Source organism: Trachymyrmex septentrionalis, unplaced genomic scaffold (assembly GCF_001594115.1).
Source record: "Trachymyrmex septentrionalis isolate Tsep2-gDNA-1 unplaced genomic scaffold, Tsep1.0 scaffold127, whole genome shotgun sequence".
Classification (NCBI taxonomy): domain Eukaryota; kingdom Metazoa; phylum Arthropoda; class Insecta; order Hymenoptera; family Formicidae; genus Trachymyrmex; species Trachymyrmex septentrionalis.
The window spans coordinates 416,097-436,527 of NW_017304406.1; the positions used below are offsets into that span (position 1 = coordinate 416,097).

The 20,431-nt window shown below is 33.4% G+C and overlaps 1 protein-coding gene across 4 annotated transcripts in view; it reads right to left on the reverse strand.

The window, feature by feature from the left end:
- Nucleotides 1–20,431, reverse strand: part of LOC108756487 (pleckstrin homology domain-containing family G member 5-like) — a 155,838-nt gene that overhangs the window by 29,708 nt on the left and 105,699 nt on the right. For all 4 annotated transcript variants that reach the window (XM_018500350.1, XM_018500348.1, XM_018500347.1 and 1 more), the window contains one exon: nucleotides 11,080–11,325. In XM_018500350.1, the coding sequence (XP_018355852.1) occupies nucleotides 11,080–11,325 (246 nt within the window). The remainder of the gene's footprint in view (nucleotides 1–11,079; nucleotides 11,326–20,431) is intronic.

Genomic DNA, 20,431 nt, shown 5'->3' on the forward strand with positions numbered 1-20,431 from the left:
ATGCACTAGTGCGCATTATTAACGCCATTGTACACTAATTTAATCTGTGTAAAAGTAAAATGCAAATATTTTGAATTATAAAATATAGAATTTACCTAACAGCACAATTAAATGTATTGAGGATTTCGTGGTTTAATCCGTTTATATATTGTATATTTATATCAAACATATATTTTTACGTCAATTTGTGTACAACGGCTTTAATGTGCACCAGTGAGCATTGAGTGCATCCAACTGAATTCGCTATTAAATTTTTATTTAATTGTTAAAATTAACGTTTTGATACATATTGTGCAAGAATAAAATATCGCCAAATCTAAGAGATAAAACATTTTCGCGTAAAAGCGACAACTTTAAATAATGGATTTCTGATACTGATAAATCTGTACACAAAACTCAACGATTAACTCCATTGATTGGCGTCCCTTTCAGAATTATACTCTAAAGAAAACTGCAGCCGATTTTGCCGCACAAAGAGCCGACTTTTAGTTTTACCGTTAATCGCTTTAGGATCGAATGTAACCAATAAGCTGCTACGTACTATGGTTTAAAACGAAACTGAACGCTGAATGAATGAATCTCGTTTAAATGTACAATTCGTGACAAGGCATTAAATTTGAAGGGAAAAATTAAGTACCGCAGTATCTCGAATATAACTCGAATATTACAATCGGCCACAGTCTCGAGATTCGCATATTTCAGCGCGCGATAAACAAAGCTTCAAACAAATTAGACGTTTATCTAGCAATCTGGCAACGTAAAGGATCCATGAATACAAAACGCCCGTACAAATATTTCTATAGCTGTGCGCGTTCTGGCGATCTTTAACACAGATATAGCTTGAAGTCGAGCGTCGTTTATATTTTGTACACAATCTTTATTATGCATCTCGAAAACTTAGAAAATTGACCTAGCCAGTTTCTCCTTCGCGTTACTGCGATTATTCCGGAATTCGGGTGCCTGGATTCAATATTGCCACCACGTTCGCCCATTCGACTCAATTTTTTTCTCTCATAAATAATGCAGGGACGTAACACTCTCATAAATTCGAGCCACCTGAACAGGTTGGTGAGTTAACCCGTGGAATTAAATATTAAAGCGCGACACCGGAGTAATCATCATCGCGCCAAAGATTGTTGCTTGTCATCATTGCGAATTATCTTGCTGCTCAGCATAAGTGACATACTCGATAAATATTTCAAGAAAACATTTATCAAATGAGTCGACGAAAATAAATAATCGTGTTTAATCACGATTAGCAAATCAAAGCACTGTTGACAAAGATTGTGAGAATCACAAAAATTTGGCTGCCCTTTAAATAAGAAATTTTCTAGTAACTTTTTGAAATAAATTCAAGACAACAACTGTTGACAAAAATATGTGGGAGACATATTTTTCGTTTCTTGAATGCGTCGGTTGTATGTAATCGTATACATAAATCATACTCGAATTGTAAAAGGTAGTTGTTCTTGTACCTTAAACTCCGAGGGTTTCGAAGTCTGTAACTGCAATTGTCGCAATACATTTCACGCGCGAAACGTGGAATGCATAACAAGGCGCAATATTTATACTGAATTCTTTGGCTATGTAATTTTGAGTATATAATCTCTCTTGCGAGAGAGAAAGAGACTATACATACCCCATGTGTTCTTCTGCGTGAACTTTGTATTATCGATCTTTCCTTTTCATTATAACAACTTAGAAAGAATGCGCGTTATAGCATGCGTGGCATTGCATCAAAATAAAATTGATTTTTCATGTCAGCATTTAAGTTCACTTCAGACGTATAATTCCAAATTTGGAACTAAATCCTATTTATAATTTTGTGTGTCGTGTAACATAGAAAACATTTGAAGTAAAATTTACATATTTACAAAATATATATGTCAGGATATACATTTATATGTAGGACACACACAAAATTATAAATAGAATTTTATTTTAAATTTGATCTCGAATTATAGATTGTATAAAGTGGGCTTAATAAAGATTTAAATAAATACTGTGATAATTGCCAAAGTTATCAGATAATTCACAATAATTGTCCTCTCAGAAAGAATTTTTGATAAGGAGATACAAATTCTTGACGTACTTAATCTTATCGCAATCTTATGCAGTGTATAAAAATAAGACAATATTAAGATTGGATCAATAATTCCTATTCTTCTCCTTTAAATTAAATAAGATTGATTTATTTTCTTGAGACAAGAATGGCACATATATTATTTAAGTTTATATATTATTATGTGTTTAGAATAAATTTGTACATTGTATTATGACACGCACGATATATGCTGGCGCCATAGTATTTGGCACGAAACCAATATCTAAAATAATTTTATTTTAGAATTAAGAATTTTCTATTTAAGATTAAAATATTCCTCTATTTAACAAAATAAATATGATTGTCCCTATATTGTTCCTATTTTATAATAAATCGAAAAGTATTATTGGATCAGGAAATCTTTTCTATGAATGTGTGTTTAGTAAATATAATTAATAGATATACAATGACGACAAATTTTTCTAATACATTTCGCTATATAATATTGTTAAGTATCTAAAGATTGTAAAATATTATCCTACATTTTATAAATAAAATCTTCATTTATGGATCTTTCTTATAAACCTTTTTTTCCCCTCTTCTTGTATTAGTTAAATTTTAGTTAATTAAAAATTTTTTTAAATTTCTTTATTAAGATTGAAAGATTTTAATAAAAAATATTTCCTTTAGGAACTCTTCTTAAAATAAAGATTAATTCTAAGCTCGTAAAAAAACCGAATAGAATTTTATAGCAAGTCATATATTTCTTTATCCCCGTTATAAGTTTTTTTTTTATATGATACTCAACGAAGCACGCGTTTCGTAAACGAAATTAAGAGAGGAGATAATCTCGTCTATCGTAATTTCGTCAACATACTTCAGCATTATATAATATCGCCGTCGTATCGTCAATAAAATTTATTATTTTTAGAATTCTACAGAGATCTATGCTTTGGAGGCACTGTTGATCCACCTTTGCATAATATTGACTCAGCTTTCGATAGGGAATAACCGGAGAAGCGGGACTCCGTTACTGTTCCTCGAGGACGTATGTAATTTATAGACCTTCCCGAAGTAAGAATAAATACTTTGGGAGTTCGTGACAATGATACTAACGTGCGTGTAAATGCTTAATGAAAATTTCCCTATCGCTTTCTATGAGGGGCAAAACTGTAACATTACCATTTATCATCCTTTATAGCAATTGTCTTCATAACGACTTTTTACGACTCTTTTATTACATCTTTAATTTTTTATATCAAACTTAAATCCATATTTTTTTTCGAAAACTTATGGTGTAAATAACTGAATGTAATAAAAAAAAAATTATTTGCGTATGATTATAAATTTTTTCGAACAATCGTTCTTCCAATATATGTTTTTTCTGCTATAATCGGAAATTATTTCTATTTGTTACGAAATGACGACTGTGTCTTATATATTTTTTTATTGTTTCAAAAAATACTTTTTAATATTTTCTACAACATTAAATTATGTTATTTTACTTATGCTTTTCTTAACGCTACGCTCATAACTCACTAGAATTTACTATCCAGAAACTTCCTTCTAACAAAATTTTTCTTTAATCTAATAATCCATACGTGAGAAAATTATCAATCCATCCTCATCAAGAATAAAAGGCATTAAAAAAGAGAGAGCTCTGAATTATTCGAGGGCTACAGTTTAACAAACTCAATTCTCGTCGTATATTATTACGTGACTCGAATAAAACTCGCAATACATCTCAACTTTTGCCAAAAGTATGCGACGATTTTGTTAAATTGCACTAAATTTCATGGTGAACTTTCAGCATAGCGTAAAAAGAGGCAATGAGCTTTGAAATGTTTCGTCAGTGCCAGTTTCATTTACTTATTCATTCAAACAGTAAATACCGACGGCTAAATTTTTTGTGCACATTTTCCTTGCAATTTCATATTTGATAGATTGATTACATGCTCGTTCTATCGTAACAATGCCAAGTATCCGTTCACGTTTGACGTTTTTACGTCATAGGCGGCACGTGTAGGCGTAGTTGCAAGTAGTCCAAATCAACGCCTACACGGCCACTTATATTTCAGTGCATTACGTATAGATATAAACCTTATTCATATAGTGTTTACCCTTTTCTATCGATCTGTACACATGCCAGTTTGCGGTTTGGTGCGGTAGTCTTGAAATAGTGAACTTTAGTCGTTATTGCAATTGCAGTATAAATAAAATTATATAACTTTATATAACTTTATTAAGTTACAAGCAACTTTCAGTGTCAATAATTTAAAAAATAAACCTAAATTTTTTTTAAAAATAAAGAAAATATATGATAGAGTATAATTTATGTGAAAAATAAATAATTTATACACATTGGGAACAACTGCGAGATTTTAAAATGTACTTGTAAAATCATAATTTTTAGTAAATCTATTTTTATTTAGCCAATATTTTACAATAAAAACGCGAACGTGAAAATATAATCGAGTAACTTTTACGTGGAAACCTTTTAATCCTTTCGAAAGCTTTACGAGAACATGAAACCATATGAGTGGTAAAGCTCGGAGTGTATTTTGCAAATTATCACTCATTTGAGTTGTTAAAAGATCACTTCGCTGTAACCGCAGTCTAATCTATTAATTCGATCTTATTTCTCGAAAACGACGATGATGTGAGCTTAAATTGAGAACTATCGACTTTTATCCTCTAGAGCTTAAAAAAAGCCCTCCTGCGAGCCATTACGTTTCTAGGCCTTCACCAACCACTTGTGGCAGAAAATTGCAGTAATTTTGTACTCTTTTGTGATTTGCCGAGATTTTTATGCTCGTTAAGATACGACCTTGACGGTGAGAGTGCGGTAAATCCGGGTAATTTTGCAATGCCAAGTGCTCATTAGTTCTGATGCTTTCGTATGAACAAACGATCTGCTGTAGTCGTATTATTTTGTACTACAATTTATGATACGTGCTCTTGTTCTCGTAAATTATTTACATTCTAATTATTGAATTATTGCAGCCGTTGACAATAGTATAAGTAAAAATAAAATAAATCTTCAGATTTAAATATATATTAAATAAATAAGAAATAGGTAATGTCAAAATAATATTTAATAATAAAATAAAAGTATAATATAAAAATGTAATATGAATTTTATTATATTTTAAATTTTATTATAATGTAAAGCCATATAAAATAGATATACATTGGCGACAGAATTAAAAGGAATAAATATGACAATTTATCCGTGACGATATTGTAAACATATAAGCCTGTTGTAATTGCCAACGTATTCTCACTAAATCTGAACGATATGTAATTTATTTTATTATCTAAAAGCACATGAGAGAGAGAGAGAGAGAGAGAGAGAGAGAGAGAATTGAATATTATTTCCGCATACTTGAAACTGTAATTTCATTATCTATTTAGATAAAAAATATAATCGAATAGCTATAAAGCTAGTGCTTAGCGATCGATTGTGCTTAGCGTTTGGTTATTAACATCCACGTAAACATCGGTTATTAATGGCCACATAAATATCGATGGCCTAATATACAGTGGTGTTTGCAAAACATTATTAATGCTCGCTTTACACTGGTTTAAATTCCCTTGTGTCGTTTATACATTTTTGATTGTACCAGCTGCTCAATGATTAAGTCTTGTTAATGTCACATAATTATAGAGATAAGATATTTATATAATTAACTAATGCATATATCTACGTGATGAATATAAGCTCCATTTCCAAGCTACGCTTCATGTAGCAGATTCTAAGACGCAATATAAAACGATGATTTAACGTTCTATTCGATGTTCGTAACGCTTATAAAATTATTTCATAGCCTTATTGTTGATTAAATGTTAACAGAAATAATAATGTTTGCAAACGTTATTTCTCCTTGTTATGAATGTTAAATGAAACGCATCCTTAGGAATAGATTAGCGTTCGTGTGGCTTTTAAATTTTGCCGCGTACATTTAGCGCATATTTTAGTGCTGATATAAATTACTGTTACTTCGCTCATTATTTGCGCTACTATTAATCATACAGCTAGTTTTATGTTATTACCATCGCGTTGAAACTATAATAAACTATGGTGTTACGGTTTTATCAAGTATTTCACGGTGGCGCGTATTTCCCGACCATCGCTCGGCGTTATACACAAAGCCCGTAGTTTTACGAAACCAGATCCGACTAATAGCGATTTCGTGTTTCGTCCTATTTTCACGCCGCCCCCCGCAGCAGTTTCTGCGGATGCTTCTAAATTTTGTATTCCGGCTACTCCCTCGACGAAGAGATCACACAAAGAAGTCTGCTCCCTCGCAAAGCACGTTGAATACTGAATCGCTTGACGATTGATTGTTTAGCGCAGATTGTATTAAGTATGACTTAGTTAGTTCCAATTATTCACATGCCATCAACGCGATGTAAACGAAATAGCGACACGTGTACACAAGCGTGTACATCCCGTACAAAGCTGTTCAAATTATCGAGCGAATTATGGCGATGAAGTTTGCCCGCGGGGATGCGAAATTGTATGCAACAATAAAGCGATAAACAGTAATGAGAATTGTAATTAAGATTCGCCATTGCAAAACATTAATTGTTTGTCCATTCAAAAAAATATTTTTCACATAAATACACTAAGAAAAAAAAGTTGTTAACTAGGGGTGCATTCCGTTTCACGCATGATGTGCATAATGTATCATTTATCCTTGTTTAACATTCGGTGAATGCACCCTAAATTAAATACGTTTAGTTCGTAGTGATTATTTAGTTCAAGTATTTTTATATTCAAGTTAAATATATGTGAGTCACGTCAATAAAATCTTGTTAATTTAAAACATATTCTTACTCATTATTTAAAACATATTATTTGTTTGAATTAATAAATATTTACTAGGCAGCCCATGATCGTTGCATTTAGATGAATCAATTAATATGTTATTAAAACAGCAACTTTTTTTTCTGTAAGGAAAATCATAAATATAACAATGAAATTTTACGAAATATAATGAGTCGTGTTTTTCTTTCTTATTTTTTTCAGAGTATAAACAATATTTTTCTTATTCTTATTTTTTCATACTTTAATATCTGAGTCTTAATATTATAATTTAAAAAAAAGGAAGATAAAGCGAAGTATATGAGATAACTCTGAACAAGTCGCTGCGAAATTAAAAAGAATCGATAAAAGTACTTAGAGTGGGAATTTAAAATATTGCGCAAATTAATTAACGCCGGTTGGAAGAACGCGATAAGACGGTTTTTTTTTCATCGCTCAAGAGCATCGTCTCTCAACAGAGTGGAAAAGAGATAAGAAAGAGACGAGTGAAGCAAAATGGCAGGCTAAAATTTTTATGACGCAATTTTTATGATGCAAGCGATTACGTGATGCTGGACGGCGAAAGCTTTATTTCATTTTCAATGTAATCTCGTCGCGTTCGCGTGATTATCACACAGACATGGGATTATGCGAATTGATACATTAATTTTATTTATGTATGTACTCGGTGACGCTTATGCACGCAAGAAAATGACAACAGGCCAGCTAATATAATGAAATGTCAGAAACTGTCAACAACGCGGAACAATTCCCAGGTGCAATTAAAGTTAGTTTGATTATCTGTTCATGTTAATGAATGACATTCTGTAATACCTATAGTAACCTCATGACTTAATATACTTATTAATCCTGAAATCTAATTGTGAAGTCAAATATAATTCCATTCGGAAAAGGATGTTTACAAGATTGCTATTTAACATATAAAATGAAAAGATGACGAAGAATTTTTTTTCATAATTTGCATCCATATAACAGCTATAAAAAATATTAAAAAAATTGTGTCTCTCATTTTATTTTGTTAAATTATAACGTACATTTGTAGAACGAATTTTATTTTTACCGCATAAATTTGTCGCCGAGTTATTTTCTTTAAAAAAATCATCTATTCCTAAAATATTTCATGTATTAAATTTCTTATAATATTACATATTTTTTTTATCATAAATAATATTGTGTAATAAAATGTATAATGCTTTTAAATGAGGAAGATAATTATTTAAAAGAATTTTTATACATCGCTGATAAAAAGTTAAAAACAAACGCTCTCATTCACATCTACTTGTTAATTTACGGAAATGGGCTTGAAAATAATACGCAAAAAAATATACTAATCGCTGTAATAGCTTCTCTTTCGGAAGAAATAAAATAATGTTAGATTAAGCCGATAAAGTGCCGCTGATCCGTAACATGGATATGACCTCTATAATACCTTAAATTACATTACAGTAAATTACAGTAAACACTTTTCTACACTATTTTTTTATCATCAACCTGGAGAAGGAAATTATATTTCGTCGACATTCGACGGGAGTAATTGCGTGTGTTTTATATGTATCAGCGAGGGCAATAAAGTTTATAATCGCTTTTGCGTAACTTATAAGATTGGAATGGACATTTAAACGTATAAATATTGATAGTCCATTGAAAAGCCGTTAATTGCACATTACTGTCCTGTCGCGCACTCAATCCGGTTTCATTGTAAATTCAGCGAACATGGAATCTCCATTTGGAATATGGGGGTTGCAGTTCGGATCATATCCGAGATGCTTCACCAAAAGCATGAAGAGGTATTTCTCAATAATGGCCTCTATACGACAATCTTACCAATCAATTTTGTTAAAAGACGTTCAAGATTATAATTAAGTGTGTACGTGTAAACAAGTACGCGGTCCAGAGGTAAAAGTTTTTAAATGCGCGAATAATAAAAACGCATGAAAGTTTGTGTATTCAAATAAGAAGATAGAGTTAAAAACACGCGCAAGTCCGCATATAGGTGGAGTGAGGAATTTTCTAAATTTGAAAATTCCACGCGTCAAGCAAGAGCATAGTGAAATACAAGTTTTTATTTTATGAATTTTATTGATAAAAAACTAGTTTTCTTATTGCATGTTTTAATAAACTAGTTTCTATTTAAAGATTCAATATATGTTACTCGTATTTTTGACTCTTTTATTTACTAATTTTTGCTTAGCATTTAATCTGCAACTAGAAAATTGTACACATTTTAATTTACAAGTTTTTACTTTTACAGATTTGATCACATTCAAACGTGAAAAAAATAAAATGTGCGCATAAGATGTAAAGGTAACAACAATCTTTGGAGTGCCACGAGTTTATACTTTCGCACAAATCTGCACTCAAGCACGAACGTAAAAGTGTGTGACCTTTTATGCGTCGTCTACAATATATGTACAAAGTAAACTTGAAAAAGTAAGGTGGAAAAAGTAAGAGTAAGAATCAACTAATCACAGTTGATTATTCTTCCTACATTCGACTATAATTGGTCAATTTCTTACTCTTACTTTTTGCATCGTGTTTACTCCGCACGGAAAAAAAAATTTAGTTGAATTGGAATTCTGATGGAAAATGAACGATCCAAAATTCTGGTTAAGTCTATTAGATTTCTACTTAAAATTACTAGAATTCTAATAGATTTAACCAAGAAAATTTTTAATGTTGTCTAAAGGTTTAACTAGAAATCCAATAGATTTAACCAGAATTCTGTTTATTTTCCATCAGAATCCCAATTAATTCAATCAAACACTTTTCTCAGTGCGCACATTGTAAATGATGCATTACATGATCAACGTTCTTGAATGACGGTCTAAACTCATGGTTTTGCGTTTTCCTTAGCCTGTATATTCCTATTAGCACGCAGGTAAAAACCATTAATAACACAAAGAATTGAGCTTTTGCCGGTTGTATTCGCGAGTGAAATCGTATTAAAATGCAATACAAACCGCCGCATATCACAGACAATTCGCGGACTTGGATATACAGATGTACATAGTCTCGCTTGCGAATGGATATCACATTACGCTTATCATATATAAAATTTATTGACGTTAGGAAGAACGAGAACACAGAATGAAATAATTGTATTTCATCGTTTGCATAATTTTCACGACCGCTCATTGCACATTTCCCATTCAGTCGCCGGTTTGAAATTTATATTCGAGCGACTGAAGATAAATCTCTGGCAAGCGGTGCGAAGAACGTGGGAACATTTATGTTTCTTTTAGACATCCGCGATACAATGGCGATAAGAGCTCGCCGATCACGTTTTGCTTTATCCGTTTTATTCGCTCGTCGCGCTGGGATAAAACAAAATCCGTGAATAAAGAGAAAATTTTCTCGTTATATTGAGCTTCTCTCATATGTGCGAAAATCTTTTATTTCCATGTCGGATATACGCATCGTTCTCCTCCCATTTCACTTTCAAGCAAATGTGACATAAATATTTCGCATTGCATACAGTCCTCGCGGATATATATGTCTGTTTATGCAATATTTAACATTAAAGTTTGAAATTTTTTATCAAAGACAATTTTCATCAAACACAATTTTTTTTCCTTTTCAACAGACTTTAAAGCAGATTAAATTGCGAACGGTTTGTTAATTATAAGCAATTAAAAAAAGAAAAACAAAATAAAAATGACTTAAAACTTTCATAAAAGTAAAACTTTCATAAAATGGCAATGGAATCTACTAAGCTAGCACTCCAGACAATTTGAAATAACTTCGGACAACTTTATTTCCGGAAACTTAACGCACTCTGAAGTTAATTGCTAAGTCATTTAATAACGAAACTTCAGCTGTTTCGTCAAACCATGGTATGCATTTAGTTTTCGGCGGAGGAAAAAGTTTGACTTGTGAAACTTTCACGGAAACTGCATTGAAGTTTCTTCCTTTTAATTAAAAGTGATACACTAATAACAGTATGTCAAAGACATAAAAACGCGGGAGAGAGGCTATAATAAGGGATTTTACAAATTATACTATAAAAGCTGCAGCAATATTCGCTAAAGTTTAAATTGAAAGAAGGGACTCCCTTCCCTTCAAAAGAGCAAGGAAGTTCAAAAGGAGCACTCTGATATTCCATTAGAAAATAAGCATGGTGAAAGCGCGTCACGAATCATTTTCAATGTGACATATTGAAGAGGCGTTTGTCGATACAGTGAAAATATATGTGTCGATAAGAACTCACCTGAGAGCGTGAGAATTTGTGCCTGCGATTGGAGTTCACGATCTCGGTTGGTGTCGCACTCGGTGCGAGAAATCGTATCCGATTGCACTCAATGCCGAGAGGGTGGTGTTGCAGCTGATGGGACTGCTGATGGTGATGCAGGTGAGGGGGTTGCTGCTGCGAGGGATCGCCCTCCAGATGATGCTCCCCCGTATCTAACATGCTGCCACTCAGGGAGTCTAGCTGTGTCAACGACCTCGAACGCACCTGTAACAATAAAGGATCATGCATACGTTAGAAAAAAAGATTCCGTGAATTAAGTCTCTGCATAATTAAATAAGAAACGTGTACTACGTGTGCTTGTTAACCGCATTATACAAGTAATAACATCTTTAATAATAACAATTTAATAATAAAAATATATATCTACTTAATAATAATATAGATATTTAATCCTCAACTACAGTTTTATAAATACATATGTGTATATAAAAACTCTGCACTTAAATTCTAAAGCGTTCTACTTGAAATACAAAATGCAAGTAAATGTCCGCCTTAGTTGATAGAAGAAGGTTCAATGTTTTTTATCTACAATTCAGAACCTCCTAGTACCAAAAAGTTTTTATTTCAGGTCTAAACCATTGCTGTAAAGGGTTAATAATAACAATTACTTAGAAACTTGTTTATAGGAAATGTATAAAAAGTTTTGTAGAGAATGAAGGGTGCTCTTTTACTCTCTGCTTTAGAGTAAAAATGATAACTAAAAATGATAAATAATCAATCTCGTCCAAAATTTCTATTTCTTTAAAAGTGCCAAATGTTGTTCTTGCAATGCTTGTCTAATTGGCAGCAAATTAAATTCAATTTTTGGCACAAGACTTTGTAGCAGTGCTCTATTTCAAAAATATAAAAAGAAGGAGGAACACTTTTTTCCTCAAAATTATATTTTCATTTGACGTGACCATCGAAATTTTTTCGACAGTGTGAATTCATATAAATTATTTGCTTTCTATCACTGCAAGCATTCTCGTGCAAATATCATATATCCCATTCCATCTAATTCTTTCCTTCCCGTAATTATCTTCCAATTACTCGCTCGGGGATCAAGCCGAATGCTTCGAAATTGCGAGCACGAATAATGCGATCCGTGTTATTGCGGACGCGCACAAACGGCCAACAATAAAACAAATTTGTGGCCGCAATCAAATGCACCAGTATGCGCGAGGCGCGTTTGAGAGAAGGGTGCACAAACGAAGTGGAGGGTGACACATCGATAGAGGCTGGCTGGTCTGATATTAACGAATCCGCGGCGTAGCAGTGTGTGGACGCAACCAATAGGCTGACTTCCTGGGAGATAAATTCGAGGGAAACCTTCGTGTGGACGAAGCGGGTCACTGGACGATCGATTTATACGAATCAATCCCTCCTGCTGTACCTCGAGGGATTCCTGTCGTTCGTTATCACGATTTACTTGCTGTGCTCTTCTTTTTTCTTCACTCGTCGCAATAATTTACCACCGCGACGTGTGTCTTCGAAGGGATTCCTCTCGCTTGGTTTCTCTTTCTTTTTTATTAGCGACAAACCACGTAAGATATAATTGAATGACTGGGGTACAGGGGAAGGACAAGTTTTCATTTTGTATACGACGGTTTTAAGCGAAGTAGTTATCAAACGACGTGTAACTTTAGACGACGCTGGAAACAGGGAAGAAGCGTGACTGTCGTGTTAAGTTTATAATGAGCAGAGCTAAGCTGCCTAATTTAAAGTTTTAAGGAGAAGTAATAACCATTCGTAAAATCAATTTAAAATAATTATGAACGAATCACGTAAATTGCACAATGTTTAATTTATACATATAATCACGTTTTACAAAAATTCTTTACTTTATTAAGAGATAGATCAGAGTTCTCAAATGTAGTTTCCAATAACAAAATCATATTAAAAATATTTTTCTTTAATATTAAAATCTTTCTCTAAAAAGAAAGACAAAAATAAAAATTAATTGTTGTGTTATTAATATTATAAATATTAAGCGATCTTGGAATATTTTCAATATGTACAACATAAAAATAAACTATCTATTTTAAACATTTGGAAGAAAATTTTTTTCTATAAAAGCATTAATGTGTGAAACATTTTGTGTGAAAATACAAGATACTTTTTTGATCGTACAAATAATTTGTTAGAAAACTCTCTTGCAACTTTTACGGTCGAAAATAACGAGATGTTCTACCTTATATAAACGTATAACTTTGTAAATAATTTCTATAATATTGCTCGATTATCCCAGGCAATTTTATCGTGCCATTGTAGGTGTATCCGTATAAATAATAACACAAAAAAAGAAAGTAACTGCCGTAACTAAAAACTGCGTCTGATAACTAATAGGTGTAAAATATGATATCATAAAAATAAAATATAGGTATCATAGCTAATGTCTTAACTGTGATATCTATATTATAGCAGCAACAGCAAACCGTTCCACCGTAGTTTACAAATAGCTACGGCAGCAAATATATTTTAACGAACCAAGATTAGTTACGGTAAAAAAAATTTTTTTCCATAAAGTGTTATCTAGCGAATAAACTTTCAAAAACCGCATACGTTGTTCTGACACACTTATATCCAGTATAAAAACATTAAAATAAATAACAAATTAAAATAACGTGACATATGTATAAAACAGCTGTCACTCATAGCGCAAAAGATAAAATTCAACGAAAATATATCTCAAACAAATAAATCTGATTATAATCCGGAAGAAATCTCCTCGAGATTTCTCTTTATTGTGCTCGGATCGTCCCAATTTCTAAAGTGTCCACGATTTCCATTCTATCACGAACGATACAACGGTTTCATGCGAGATTGGGTTACACACATTTCGAGCATTTAGAGTGAAAACAGGATATTTACATCGACCCAGAGTGCGTCATCATGTCAAATCCTTTTTAGCTGTCAAAGGGACCTCCATGAGGCACAATTATTCAGACTGATAAAAGCACTCGAGGCAATTTACGCGATGAGGAACAAGCTGCCCAATAATAGCTCAAAATGACAATCGTGTCACAGAAGTAACGTGCAAATTATGGTCACGTTCAAAGATTGCATTTCATTATATATTTCATTTTCCTTTTCATCTCCACTTTATTCCTTTGTCAATAAGCTCGCATTCGCCACACGGAGTGTTCAAAGCTCGTCGCGACCAATTCGTTCGTGTCGGAAATAAAATAAATATGAACTTTAACATACGCAAACGATTGTGATAACTAGCAAGTCGACGGTATCGCGATACAATGATTATTTCGTTCTACGTATCTGTTACGAGTATGCGTTTATGAGCGTGCGTGAAGAAGATAGCCAATCCAGAAGGAAACCACTTCCGCCAGTTGCCCCAAGACACCGAGCCACATCCTCGCCTTCCTAATAGCCAGAAACAGCACCTCTTTAAGCGTGTGAGTACATCCTGCTCGTGCGGGATCACATAGTCAATTCCTCTTCCAACGAAAAAGATCGTCTCAGACGACAACTATTTCATTTGCTTCCAGCCTTCGGATCTACGATATGCTCTAGTTAGGAGCCCTCTTTCTTACTCGAGTTCGGCTCTTCTGATTTTTCGATATATCCACTGGTCCCATTTATCTTCGACATTCCCTCTCCACGCAATGCTCAATGCTCCCCCGTCATTAATCTCTTTCCTACTTTATAATTCGTTATTTAAATTATATACGCATATATTGCTAACTCTACAAGGTTCAATCTAGGATTTGCTCGAAATTCAGTAATCGGGTCAATTTTTTAACATTACTATCTCTCTTTTTCTCTTTTGGTTCCTTGACGACGTTCCAAAGATGGATAGGAACCTACTCTCGCAAAAAGAAACAGAGGAAGAGACAGAGTCGGATCGCAGGATTCAAGAAGAAAACTCAATTACGCCCTCGCGCAACAGTATTGAGAACGCTGATACTTTCGTCGCCTGTACGTACATACTTTGATGTATACATTTCCACGCGCGGTGTTTACCCATCGAGTCGATTCCTGGGCGTCTTTGATCGTTCCATCTTATTTCATTCTCGATCTTGTAGGGATTTGGAGCTACGTCGTCACTATGTGTCGTCGCGGTGACGGAACGAAACGAAGATGTGCAAAATAAAAAATGTCGAAAAGGGATTTTGGTATTTGTGAAGAATGACGCCTATAATTATCGAGAAATATTAAAGTTTATTCCTTGGTCATCGATGATCTTCTTCAAGAAGATCTCCCGTAATCCCTTTAAAAATACCACGTTTATAAGATACATAATATGTCGTATCCTGGGAAATACGTTCATGTAGATAAATAAGATCCTGTGTACGTTCCTCGCGCAGCATGGGATTTTTCTTCTAAAAATAGGGCAGTGCAATTGAGTAACGGAATTTTTAGATCGCGTTGGGTATAAAAAAAGGAAGAGTTACGTAAACACAAAATACGTTTAAAAATAAATTTTAGTGGCTGATATTATTTCTCCTTACACTAAAAAAAATAAATTTTAATAAATATTTATTTGAATAGCTCTAAGCAAAAATATTTACTAAACGTAAACATATATTTATTTGATTACAAAAACTATTAATTTGATTGAACTATTATTTTTTTATTGAATAAATATTTATGTAGTGTAAGTAACTGTTTATTTGTATAATATTACAAAGAAATATCTATATTAAGATTTAGTAAATTCTTTTTTTAGTATAGTTTATAAATGATTAGGGGTTATAAAGAATCTTTAAAAAAATTTTCTAAAATCTACAAGTGAGTCTTTTTTTACGATTTATGTAATACACATCATCCTTCATTGATTCAACGAAGACGTACAAAATATGTGGGAGCTAAACATACTTTTAACAGTAATAATCTTGTTAAGTGTATTCTTCAATTCTCATTACAGTTTTAATTTATAGATTTAAATCACAAAAAAATCCGCATAAAAAAATCAATAATTTGAAGTAACTTATTTAATCCAAAGACAAGCGTTATATTGTTTTGTTTAGATGTCAATTTGTCTTTTGCGCATTGCATTTTAGATCAATCTGTCTCCTGCGCGCTTAATCTTACATTTTATTGCGACATTCTGCGACAATTCTTTGCAAATTTTTCGAAACGTTGCATTTTCCCTGATTTTACGCACTCTCTGATTCCGACATTCTACGGATTTATCGTGACGTCGCGAATTATATATATATATATATATATATATATATATATATATATATCCGCAAGCTTTCGACTTTATATTATCCAGCGGAATTCTCTCGCGGCCGAGGGCCGTAACATATTTTATTTTACGAGGAAGTGTCGTATGCGGAACGCGTATTAAATCGTTCCGCGTATTCTCGATTCCTTGCCTTCTTCCATCTATTTCACTTTATGCGGCAAGTCCTACAAGTCGTACGACACACGTCAATCTTTATTTCGTTCCATGTTACGACACGCTATATCTTTTCCGCATATTTTAAAACGAATGTTGCATGTTCGCAAGGACATGATATTATGTCGGTTTGATTTTCTGGGGCAATTCGAAAATCTAAATGCGAAATTGAAACATTTCTCCTCTGTGCGCGAACGGCAGTTTCATAATAGCAGTTTCTTTGACATTTTTAAATATTTCCTTCCTCTGGCTATTTAGTTCTATTCGGTTCTTGCATTTCTCTTCTCTCGCGAATGTTGCAAAAATAATCTTGTCTGACGGAATTGATGTCTGTTTAAGAAATATATTTCTTTATCGGAAAATACTGTGTTCATTTGTATTTGTCGTCTTATAAATTTATTGAATTCCCGCCCTAAATTCTAGCGTCAATTACGAGCGCGCGGTTTCGCAGTTCAGGATAACTAATTTAAGGTTGAAACTGATATTGTTTCATGATCAAATGAAGTTTCCATTAATTAACCCCTTGATTAAGCCTCGTCAAGTCTCAGCGATCCTGTAACAATAATATCGCGTAAGATCGCAGCTGTGCCGCGCGTTAACGCTAAAATCGTCGATTCGATGTGGTTCGACGGGCGATTAATTACCCGGAAACTCGAATGCTAGTCTCTATCAGTTAATACAGTGAGAATTGAATCGCTTCGGATTCCGATAGCTCGTAGTTCTCGAACTATAAAACGTTTCCCGATTTCCGAATTTCGAAGCATGTGGACCAGCAAGGCTTTCTGCCTTGGAACCGAAGAAAACAATTAACGGCTTGAACAAAGACATCTTCGTAAATAAATAATTTAATGTACGATACATTCGGATTTCTTCGGGGAATATAGAAACATCAGTGCGAAATGAAATAGATATGGACAAAACAAATCATACCTGCAACACCTCGTGTCGCGATTCTTATATCCATCTTTCGGAGAATATGACTCTTTTACGACTGTTATTTTGTGACGCAATATGTTTTTAATTCTGCTGTACGAGACGTCTTAAAACGTATACACATATTATGCCCGATCTATCGACCTCATAATAGCGAAACATCTATTTTAGATTATGGTGACGTGATACTGTCGTCGCACATTTTTTTCGCAAGTTCCTGCCTGCCCACACAGCTGTTAAAATGCAAATGCATGAACCTCGCTCACGAGGGCGACGGTAAAACTTGTCCTTAATATCTGAAACATCGCCAATAATGATCCACGATATTAGTCGTAAAGCGAATGTGCTACGTACAGCCTGGTGAACGTTAACCCAGAAAACGATGCATTTAATGGAGTGATTGAGAATGCCCGGTGGCCGTGCAAGTTTAATATTACGACTAGCACGAACGCGCCTCTTCTTTTTCACCTTTTGAAATTTTAAAGAATCGACAATAACGGAGATGCATGCTTGCAGCTTCCCATGTCACGTGCATTCTGATGCATTTTCCTTCCGATCGAAGATTATGCGGATTTACAGGCCGTCACGGCCACGAACAGGCAACGCAATTTTCGTCGATTCGCCGTCTAAATATGACAGACGTTTAAATCGAATCTTTGGGGCGGCACATGGGAAATCCAGATTGATTTCATCACATGAGCCGCAGGAGAGAAAATAAGTGAATGTAGTTGATGCAATAAATTTAGAAAATGGTGAGAGCAATAAATATTAATTACTATATTGCAGACGTCATAATATAATACTTGTATATGTTTTTCAAAATATAAAATATTTAATTTTAGAATTTAAAATAATACTAATTTATATGATTTGTAATGAATATAATATTTGATGATAAAAAAAAAGTAGAAAAGATCGAAGTAGCAGCGAAATATTTGCAATAATTTTGAATAGTAGATTCTTTAACAAGAACGTATATATAAAATGCTTTTCTCAATATTTTTGCACGTAATATACAGTCACTGGCAAGGAAAGGCAAAACTTTGTTCAAAAATTACAGAAAAAGTTTGTAAGCTTGCTAGAAATCGTTATTCATCCACTTAATTAAAAATTGGTTTCGTTAGCTTAAAATTGCTGCTGCTATTTATGCTCTACTTGTCAACGGTTTTAATTTATGTAATTTTTCTCATTCTTTTTCTTTTTATTTTTTATTTTAATCGTGGACGTTCAACTTTGTTTAAAAAATCCGCGAATGTAACGATACTTTAAAGATCAGAAGAAGTTTTGGCTACTACAGATTTACTTTTCATCAGCATGGAGTCGTCGGAATGAAGGTCGTAATTAAAATAGAGCAAATGAGGTCGGCGACGGCTAATTGAATCGGGTGGGATGGAGAACGACGAGATTTCTCGCTCGCGTAAATTCGGTTATGAACGGTGTCTGTGATCTCGGAAATTAAATCGGTATGCTTGGCTGCATGCAACTCTCGATTCGCCGATGACGATTGCATAAAGTTACGCGAGTCATGCGGTACGTTTTTACAGATAACGTTAACCAGTTCATCATTAAAATATTCCTGAGAGTACATTTTTATCATTATAGGAAAATAGTATTATATATTTACTGATTTACATCTAGAGTGTCCCGGCGGCGCCGGGATGTTATTAAGAAGTCAATATAACTTTTTCAACTTCCAAATTGGACATCTTGTCAACACGACAGCTGCAATTAAAATTTCTTTGAAAAACAGCGCCTACCTCAAATTAAAAGTTTCGATACTTATTTGCCTTTCTGATCCACGTGATTAGCGAGAAGCCTTTTATCTTCAGCGATTTGTAATACAACTTGTAAAGAACTTGTTCAAGAGGAATTTACTTCAAATTGCACAAAGCTTCTTCCTGCCTTCAAAATAAATCTCGTTTTCCTTTCAACAACCATTTTAAATCGCGGTTCGTCATCGTCCAACACATAATTGAATATACATAATGAAAAAAACAATTACTAAATCTTAATATTTGATAAATATTTCTTTGAATCGTACTAAACTTACAGTAAATAAATATTTATTCAATAAAAAAATGACAGTTAAGACAAATTAATAATTTTTGTATCAAATAAATATGTTTACATTTAGTCAATATTAACCTAAAATTATTCAAACAAATATTTATTAAAATTTAGTTTTTTCAGCATATTTTTGGAGAAAATAACAGCACTCATGACGTAATCGGCCAGAAGGATTTTCGATGGTAAGATTGGATACGAGCCCTTAGCGGGACTCCCTTGTTTCATCCCCCGCTTTTAATTGCAGACTTCCAGCGCGACTGCGTAAACTTCGTTCGCTTCCTTAAATTTGTTCACACGCTGAAATTGACCATTAACGACAGAATGCCTTTAACTATCATCCCTTCTTCACCTCTCCCGCTTGTCATCCCTTTTTCTCTCTTTTTCCGCTGTACTTTTCGCATGCCTCGTTTACTCCCGTTTTCATTTACCCTTTTTTCCGTGCTTTTTGCGACTATCGTCTCGCTTTGGCGCGCAATGTACGCGTATCGCTATATATGTATAAGCACTTAAATGCCCGTCGTAGATGGAATTATGCTCCTCCTCGAATGGAAATTAATCGAGTTCTGAAACAGAAACGCGCGCCGATAATTCGACAGCTCATTTACCCGAGCTGTTATAATCGCGCGCGTGAAGTTCCAGCGCATTATTACCGAAAGCAAGCATGAATGTGTGGATTGATTAGCTAAAAATTAATTTTTCTACAAAAAGATCGCTTTGAAATAGATTTCTTTGTTAAAAAAGAAGCGATTCTGTACAAAGAGATCGGTTTAAAATAGCCCCTTTTAGTTAGAAAAAATTAATTTTTCGCAAAATGGATCGAATTAAAATCTCTATTCGTTTGGGAAGATTTTTGGAAATCAAAACATCCCCCTTAAACTAAAAATAAAATGCCGAATGCGTTCACGTAGGCAAATAAATTAAATTTTTATTTTTTATTTAAATCGATTTATACATATATATATATATATA